Source organism: Pygoscelis adeliae, unplaced genomic scaffold (assembly GCF_000699105.1).
Source record: "Pygoscelis adeliae isolate BGI_AS28 unplaced genomic scaffold, ASM69910v1 Scaffold199, whole genome shotgun sequence".
In the NCBI taxonomy this organism is placed as follows: domain Eukaryota; kingdom Metazoa; phylum Chordata; class Aves; order Sphenisciformes; family Spheniscidae; genus Pygoscelis; species Pygoscelis adeliae.
The window spans coordinates 733,912-743,362 of NW_008825495.1; the positions used below are offsets into that span (position 1 = coordinate 733,912).

General features: G+C 51.6%; 1 protein-coding gene across 1 annotated transcript in view; it reads left to right on the plus strand.

Moving 5' to 3' along the window:
• LOC103923068 (chromosome unknown open reading frame, human C14orf105) overlaps positions 1 to 9,451 on the plus strand; it is an 11,775-nt gene that overhangs the window by 459 nt on the left and 1,865 nt on the right. The window contains exons 2-5 of the mRNA XM_009331314.1: positions 3,013 to 3,089; positions 7,096 to 7,182; positions 7,892 to 7,990; positions 8,417 to 8,582. Coding sequence (XP_009329589.1) covers positions 3,013 to 3,089; positions 7,096 to 7,182; positions 7,892 to 7,990; positions 8,417 to 8,582 — 429 coding nt within the window. The remainder of the gene's footprint in view (positions 1 to 3,012; positions 3,090 to 7,095; positions 7,183 to 7,891; positions 7,991 to 8,416; positions 8,583 to 9,451) is intronic.

The following is a 9,451-nucleotide window of genomic DNA, read 5'->3' on the forward strand; positions in this document are numbered from 1 at the left end:
TGCCCCCCACCGCCTCTTTTGGAAAGTGTCTCAGTCACCAGAGTCCAGATCCCAGGCTCCTTACTCCCATCAGTCGTCCCCCTGGGAACAGCCCCACTCCCCAGCATCGGCCTGGCGTGCAATGACACCAGCCTGCATCCGAGCAAGCCCTCGTACAGCAGCCCTGTAACTCCCCGTTATACACCCGTTCTGCTCACCTGCCGCCACTGGGCATACCGATCTCATTAGCTTAATTAGAATTAGATTCTGGGTAATGTGCTCAGCAGGTAAAATTCAGCATTAAAATAAATTATGGCCATGTCTCGCAGGGGGCTAATTTCATAAGCCAAGGGGCAGAGGATGGCAAATAGCGTAGCTGTGCGTGTTTTTCTACAAGTGGCATTGCGCAGCCTCTCCCGCAGCCTCTCCCAGCAGGGTTTAAGCTCCGTCCACACCCAAACCCTTCCCGGAGGCGAGGAAGGAGGTTTGCACCCACCTGAAAGTGGATGCATAGCTCCGTGCAACGAGCTGGATGGTGACGAACAGCTTCCCACAGCTACGTTAGGTGAGCGTAGGGAGCAACCCCCATGAACGCCAACGTGGTTTGTGAAAGGGAGACGCGGAGGAAGGAGCATCTGCAGCCCTAGCGCCCTCCTCCCCTCTCTTCCATTTCCAAAAATGAATTTCTGACACATGCCGAGCAGCGTTAAGCACCGCTGCTTCACCAGGGGCTGGATATTTCCTTCAGGATCATCCACCGAGAGGCATCAGAAGGTGAAAGCAAATAAACCTCTGGCATGATAGCAGGGACGCTCCCGGAGCCGGAGGTCCTGGGACGAATACAGATCAGGTCTGGCTGTACAACAGGGGGTTTCAAGTATTTCATGACAGCAAGAGGAACCAAATATTCCTGTTCTGGAAAATTTTCATCACTGGGTATTCAACAAGTGCTTGTAAAACATGTGTACTTTTATAAAAAAAAACTTTAAAACCCCCTCAATAAATGTCATTTTCTATGACTTTTCATTTTCAGAAATAAAAAGAGTATGCTCAAGAGTACTTGAGCGATGTATTAGCTTGAGCTGCTGTCTAAATAAGCAAAGCCACCAAGAGAATATGTTTTATTTGGTTTACGAGGGTTCATCTTGGCTTGTGTTAAATCCCGCTTCCTCCGGCAGGGAGGATCTGCTGCTACTAACTAAAGTGCAAGGGTAAAAAATAAAAAGTCACAAGAATGACTTCAGCTTGGGCCCCGTGCTCCCTCGGTGGGGGCCGTGCGGTGGGACAACGGTCCCTCCCCGTCAGCACCGTGCGGGTGTGCCAGGGACCGTCCCTGCCCCAGGACCGAGCAGGTCTGGGGACAGCGAGCACTTGCCTCCCAGTTCTGTATATCTGTAGAGGCTAAGGGCAAACCTCCTACAAGACACATGCATGAATGGGAGGAGCGGGAATAATTTAAATATATTTTAAACAAAAAAAATCTCATAAAAGGGAGAAATAACTTCCCCAAAGCCACACACCTTGCCAGAACAAGCCCAGGCCCCAGCACCAGCCCCTTGCCTGTGCCGGGTCCCACGTTCCCGGGACCGTGAGCCACCTCTTTACGTTTTACTTCCCCCTTAGGAATTCTTTAGGCGCTAATTTGTCCTGCAGATTGAGAGGCAATAACTTAATAACCCCCTCTTTCGCTATTACAAGCTGCTATTTCAGCGTCTGCTCCCCGACAGCTGAAGCCTGTCTCCGGAGGAGTCGCCTGCACTGGAAACCTTCACTTCAGGCCCCCCGTTCCTGCACGCGCGGAGCGGCCGCAGCTCCGCTCAGCAGTTAATCATTGCCAGTGCTCAGCAGAGCCCAGCAATCATTTATCCCATGGAGTCACCGTCTCCTCCCATACCCCAGCACCCTCCCTCCATCACCTTCTCTCTCTTCTCCCAGAGCCCTGCCTTGGCAGTCTTCCATGGTGCTCATTTAAAGGGACCACTGAAGTCCCCCATAAGGTGACCTCCAAATTATTGTTTTTCTTTCTAATATAACTATTAAATTTGGCATCAGCTATAAATGTAAATCCTGCACTTACCCCCAACTCTCCTCCCCTGCGGCCACCTCGGGGCTCCCACCATGCGGGAGCCGGAGCTGCTCAGCAACACCTCGCTCAACTCCACATATAAAATGGCATTTGAATGCGCCAACACAGTTTTTTTGGAGAATAGTGGGGATAGAAAAAAACTCTTTTGTAAAAGAAATACTTACTGCATATGAAGGTATTTATTTGTGCAACAACAACAACAAAAAAACCCACAGCGGTGTCCACCCGAGAGCACCAGCACAGAACGGACCCAAGCCCAGATCACGTTCAGGCCTCAGCGAAAGCACTGCTTTGATAACTAGCAGGCGATCACCGGTGTGTAGCACGTCATTTCGGGCTGATTTCCAAAGATGATGACACTCTGTGATTGTACCGCTTGTCTGTCTATAACCCACTAACTTCTGAACCCACTGGCTGGCTATAACCCAGCTGTGCCATGGTCAGTAAAAGCATCAAAGACATTTCTCAATTCAACCAAATAATAACAATATTAACAATAATAATAAAGTCTCAGGGACTGTGCAGCAAGAAGAGACCCAAACTGCTGCCCCTTCCCCACTTTAAAAGGGCAGACAGGTTTCTCGGTCAGCTGATGGTCACAGGCCACGGGAGGAAAAGAGGACCCTGGGTCATGCCGGGGACCCAGGGAGGACACAGGAGGGACTGAGGATGGTTATTGTCATATATAGGATGCGTGAGAGGTTGCAGAGGGAAGTAGGAGAAGAACGTGGCAGACATTTGTTAGAAACCCGCAGGCGCAGGTACATCCTCACTTTATTTCTGCAGCTAATAGAATAATTTATACCATGTGTCACTGGGGTACACCGAGAGAAACATTAGTAGGACATGCCAACCCAAAAATAGGCCGGAAAACTGTTGCTGAGTACGACCTAGCAGTTGATGATCACCCAAAAGTAACTTCATCCATTTCTTCTCTAATCTTCAAGGGCCCCTTTCTTTCAACACCGTTCCGGAAAAGGGAGAAACCAGCATCATTAAACAGCACCCGCCACGAAGACCTCAAGTAAGAGGAGTTTGAAAAGCTCCCCATGGAGTTGCTTTGATTGACCAATTGACATGGGCTTTCTGGGAGGTGCGGGCACATGCCACAGCACCACGGTGGGGGAAACAAATATCCTACAGCAATGCAAGTAGGAGGTCCTACCTCTAGATGATCATCCCTAGCTGAGCTTTATCACCAGCCCAAGTTTGATACCTGGGGCAGAGCAGGTACGTTGACCGCAGAGAGGTTGGTTTTGGTTCATTAGCACAAGGGAGAGGACTTCATCTTCTAAGAACAGCCAAAGAGGGGCCAGTGCAGCGAGGCCCTTTGCCTACCTGCCCGCCTCCATGGGTCCATGCCTCGCTGGCCAGCCCTTCTGTGCTATGGTGACACCCAACATGTCCCAGCACTGGCCACAAGGCCACCTCTCCTGCAGTGACCCGCTTTCCTTTGTGGCGTGGGGGTACCCGCAGCCAAACCTTCGTGCTCCCATGGGGCTAACGTGGCCAAGACAGAGCCCTTTGCAGAAGGGATCCAACTTGCATCAGGGGGGGCTGGTTTTGGCTCTTCAGGCCAAATATCCCATCCAGGTCTGGCATCAGCGTAGGGGCAGAGACGCAGGTAAAGCAGACAGACGTGCTTTGCAATAGGGGCCGGTGAAAGTACGGAGCAATCATTTTAGGTTTCAAGAATTGCTATGCCTGCTGTGTACCTACCCGTACCTTCACCTTCTCCCCTCAATAGCACTGTATATACACGTGCACACCCCCCCACACACCTCTGTATATCTAGATATAAAAAAATCCTCCCCAAACAAATATAAAACACCCTTGTTCACTCCTCCATGACCTTCCTTTCCCCTTCCTGCACTTCCCAGATCCCTTCCCCTCCAAGCCCTGAAACCCAGGACTCTGCCTGACCTGGCAATCGGCTTTTTCCCCGCACAAGAGTTATCACAACATAACTAAAGCTCCAAAATACATTTATATCCATATAATTTACCGCAAAGAAGGAAACACTGCTAGTGTACCATGCCACACAAGGGTTAGAGTTGCTATTTCATTTTAAAAACAAAGTGACAAGAAGCCCTCCACACGCATTTTCTGTGCTGATAGTTTTACGCAGTGATGCTTTTATGCAATACAAAACCTGGGTGAGGCTCAGGCCATCACGTGCTCACAGGGCTAAGCTGGAGCTGCATTACCGGGGCTGTACAATTCTCGCTGTGAATCAGGTTATTTAAAACCCAAACCCAGAGAAGCATGCTGCTTTCTGTGCTCCACCTGCATTTTCATTGCTTCTTCACACCCTCCCAAGCCAGCCAGCAATACCTTCCAACTTCCCATCTCTTTCTTACCTGCTCGCTATTTAAGATGCAAAGCTGCTGGTGTTTGGCTGAGACTGAGTTCTCTCTCCGTCCCTACGTGCCCACAGAGGGTCAGGGAGGGACATCGGGGACACCAGGCTCAGCCCCGCTCTGGATGCCCCAGAGCTGCAGCTGCCCCACTTTGCTCCTCAGATCCTTCTCCTTCAGAGCCCCTGCTTGAAGCTTTTGGCTGCATTTCTTCTCTGCTCCTTGGCCCAGGTCTGGGGGCTCCAAAACTGAGAGCAAACAGGGCTCAGAGGAATAAAATCCAGCAGGGAAAGGGGACAACGTGAGCAGACCCCTCCAAGCACGGGTGCAGCAGAGTATCCTGCTTAGGGAAAGCACTTGGCTGCTGGAAATAAGCCTCCCACACTCTCATTAGGCAGGACTTTCAATTAGCAATTAAGGGCAAACGTTGTACCTGCTGCCGAGACCCCTCTAAGAGAGCCCAGCTGCATGGTGCACATCAGCAGCCTAATTAGGCAGCTGGAGGGAATCCTCAGCAGTCGGTGGCTGGGGACAAATGGAGGCAAACGTGCTTCTTGGCTGTTTAACCCATGAAAGAGATGTATTTGCCCCGACTGGCTACGAACTTCTCTGTAGCACTCCTGTAGGTGCTGGGTCGTCCCAGCACTGGGTGCAGCTTGGAGCAGCCCTGGGACTGCCCTGGGTTACACCAGCGCCAACCTGCCCCTCAGCTGCCGCTGGGCACCTTCCTTCCCCGGCACCTATATAACCCCTTGCCATTAAAATCCTTGGGTGAACATCTTGCTTCCCTGCACTGCTTTGAGACCCCCCTGTTCCTCCCCGAGAGCATCTCCACTCTCCCAAAATTTGGTGACAAACCCTCCGCACACGCCCCACAACAGCAAACCCGCTGAAGCGGGGGTGCTTTGCTCAAGCCTTCCTTGCTGTGATTAAGGTCTTTTTAATATAATAAAGAACAGAGGAGCCACCAGACGGGGTCAGTTGAAACCCAGGCTGCGGCTCTGGCCAAGACTGGTGGCTTCAGAGAGCAGAGGCCACCAACTACTGAGTAATGTGTCCCTGGGTTTGGTGGGAGGATGAGGCAGCGGCGCCTGGAATGCGCCCAGCTGCGCCCGGTGAACTGTCATGTGGAATCGCAGCCTCGTTTAAAAATCTCCTGCCGGCATGCAATTTTTAGTCTTTGATCTTATTTCCATTACGGCTGTACTTACGTATTGTTAAAACACTGGTAATACTCATTGCAGGACGACACCAGTGTTAATCCTACCCCGTGCTTCTGCCATTGCTGTTAGGGAGTGTGAACAGCACCAGCAAAAGCCCTTTTCCCCGTGGGAATATTTTCAAAGACAGCGGAGCAGGATGACGTGGCCTTCTCGAGGACTGTCAGAGGATTTTGGTCAGGGAGTGTTTCCAGAGGAAAATCCCGTGAGGTTCACAGAGACGAAAAGAAAAGAGTCGATTTTCCAGCCTGCGACACAACTTTAGCTGAAAGCCTGAAACTTGGCTTCCCCGCCGGGCGCAGCGAGATGAGCCGATAGATGCGGGAGCTTATCTGCCTTCAGGCACCCCGCGCCGGCTGCCTTGGTGGCATCTAGGAGTGATGCACAGCCCGGACCACAGTTTGTGGTGTCACATGCTGCCATCTAGTGCCATTTTTTAAGCTTCATATTCAGTTTTGTGGGGGTTTTTTGATGCTGAAAGACATGTGAACTTGGTGTTCAGGGCTGACGGGGGCTGCCTCCTTCACATGATGCTGCTGACTTTTTTCCTCCTGCGTTACTGCATTGACTTACAGGATGCTTCAAAATTGCAGCTCAGGCTTTGGCAGCAGTTCAGTGCAGACAGCCAGAGGCATGTCAACATTTAGAGGACACTCCAGTTCATATTCAAGAGGTTGATGATGGCCCACATAAAGTGTGAGCAAGGTCTTACTGATGAAGCCCTTGATGATGCTCCCCCTAATTTTTATGGAAGCTGGACTGAGCTCCCAGCCTAGAAGGGGACACCGGCAATATCAAGCCATGAAATGACCCAGTATCATCTCGTAGCTTGGCACAATTTAAGGAGACAACTTAGGTCCTTAAGATAAAAATCCGTGCTCAGGGCAGTCTGTAAAGCAAGTCTCTGCCCACTTCCATTAGCCACCAGGAAAAACACTTTGTACCACGCACAGTCCTGCAGAGAAAGGTCGTACTCAGGCCAACATAAAAGAGACTGGTTGGACAGAGGGAATGGTGCTCTGGGTCTCAGGTATCTGGAATCTGCCCTTGGATGACCTGCTAGGAGACTTTATATTAAATTATGAGACCTCTCCATGCTTCAGCTTCAACATGAAGCAATCTGGGCTGGGGTTTGTCTTCACTCTGGTCTTGGCTGGAGCATTGGGCACTGTTGAGGCTCAAAGAGAAATACCTACAGGGATGAAACTAATGTCAAACTGGGTTTTTGCTGCTTTGACTCTAATGCAGGCGATTCCCCCAGTTTCGTCTGCTCCCAAAGCACATAAGGCGATGTTCACCTCCCTGAGCATCTGCTAGAGATGCCGATCTCCTTCCTGTATCCCAAGCAGCTGGGCCAGAATTGGAGCTGGAAAAATGTCAAGGCAGTTTCACATCAGGTTTTATGATTGTGTGGAACAAGCAATGCTGAATGTTATAAATATTGGACTTGTAGAGGCTTGAACCCGCTGGCCCTCCGCAAGCCATCGCTCCTGCAAAGCCCTGGAGTCAGCAAGAAGTGGCTGCAATCCCAAAACCGAAGGTAAGTGCACGGGTCAAGCCCCGTGCACGGGTCGTTGCCGGCTGTAGGCTCCTTTCCCTCACAGTTCGGGCACCTCGAAGAGCCGAAGAGCAGAAGTTGGTGTTTTACACCGGCTGCGCTCCCATTCCTGGCTAAGCCCAGGAACCGGCTGAAACACCGGTGCGTGGGTGAAAGGATACAAAGTTAGAGGAAAGTTTTTGAATCTCCAGCATGGCTGTTCCCTGGATGAGGAGGACCTGCTGAGGCAGGACCTTAAATATTTTTGAGGCTAAAGGCTTGAGGACCGCTTTGTTAAATGGCTGAGCAACTTGAACACCCACTGCTTGCAGTCGGCAGGGAGAGGGCTGCAAGTGCTGTGTGCCGTAAACACCCCCTGCAACCCCAAACATGCAAAAGTGGTTCCTCCCTTTGGATCACAAGGTTACCTTCCACAGCCGACTCAAAGCGGTAACACCTCGGGGGGGGGCAGAAGCATGTATACATTGTTTTAATGAAGATTCTTCCATCATGCCCCAGAGCTGCGAGATAAACTGCAAGCGCAGTGGAAATTTGTGATAAATTCCTGCAATCTGGCTACGCGGGGAGATGCTCGCTGCCTTTATCTGGGGAGTGCCCGAGGGGCCGGGTGTGGATTTGCAAGCTGGTGGCTGTTCCTTTCTCTTTCAGAAAATGCAGGTGTATTTATTTACGTTTTTTAAACGCCTCGTAGGCTCTGGAGAAGAGGGGGCAAAGCCTGAGACACCTCCCTGGCAGGCGGCAGCACTTGCACAAGCTGCAGATGCTGGACTTGACCCGCAGGCGCCGAGAGGTAACGCTGAGATGGACTGGGGGAGGCGCTGGGGCTTCCCCTCTCAGACGGGGGTCTGCCCATCCCCGGCGTCTCTCCCATGGACCAAGGGGCTTAAAGCCTGTTGCTGGGAAGAGCAAATGAAGCTTTCCTGGTGGTTTAGGCAGAGGCGAGGTGGGGAGCATCCCCGGGGTCCCCATGATCAGTACTTACTTCTGATTTTTGCAACGCTTTGCCCTCATTTGGCTGTGGCCCATGGAGAAACCAAAAAATCTCTGTCCGGGTCATGTTCAGTCACATACCCCATTTGGCAAATACCATTTGCCCTGGTTAAACTACTCGACTGTGTAATTATTTTCAGCACCTATCCCTTAATGATATGCCGTGCCGAGCTGTTAAAATGTGTTTGCTCCTCTGCTGTTTGTGTTGATTTGTTTGCAAACCCAGGCAGAGCTGAAGCGAAATCTCCACAGGGAGGCAAAAATCAATAAACAAAAAATCAAGGAATTCAGCCCGAAGAAAGTCCTTGACACTCCCCAGAGAGGTGACAGCGCCGAAAGCCGAGACCTCGTCCCTGCTGAGCACAATCAACGTTCTCATGGAGACGACCGTGGTAAGTAGAATAATTTTCCAAGGAGATGTAAAACTCACCAGCCTCTTAAATGTCATCAAAGAAGTCTCCCTACGGAAACTGCTTGCACAGCTCCATCTCCTGCTGTGACATGGTGCAAGTTCAAAAGACTGGAGGCGGGGGGGAAGCAGTGAGATGTGGTCATAAGGCAAAGAGTTGGGATGCCTCAGAGCAGGACTTGGGTCTGGGCTGCTTCTCTGATAGCATCCAAATAGACCTGAGTAGATGTGAATAGCCGTAGGGGCTTAAAAGCAAAGTCCCCAGGGCCAGGCCCCTGCAGGAGCAGGTTTCCACTGGCAGAAGAGTCTCAGCTTGTCCCACATGTCCCCTGCATGGCAAACTGAGCACAAGGACAGAGGCTGTCCCTGGGGTCCCGTGTCCTTGGAGAGGCAGGGAGTCCATTGGGCAAAAGCGTCCCAGGAGGTGAGCATATAGACCGCTGCATAGGTGAATATACACGGGCTGGGGGGAACCTCTGAAGCTCCACCAACACGATGGCCAAAGGGGTGAAGGAGAAAAAAAATATGGAAAACAACTGCCGGAAGGTCAACCCTTACACCAGGTTTTGCCCCCTGCCCTCAGCCCCCGCACTGGACACCTCCTGCCCCAGCCTGGGGTGTGCTCAGGTGGAGGTAGGCTGTGACAATATCACGGTGGTCACTCCGGCAGGGTTGGCAGCTGCCGAGAAAAACGTGCCCTGCCGGCTTTCCTTCAAGCACGAGCCATGAGTTACTCTGGCAGAGTCTCCGCCACAACAGGCATCCATCCTCAGCTGGGGAGCCGAAGCCGAGCCCCAGCCCCACGCTAACCCAGCGACTGCCCCAGGCAGGCACGGAGCTGGTCCCTTCCTG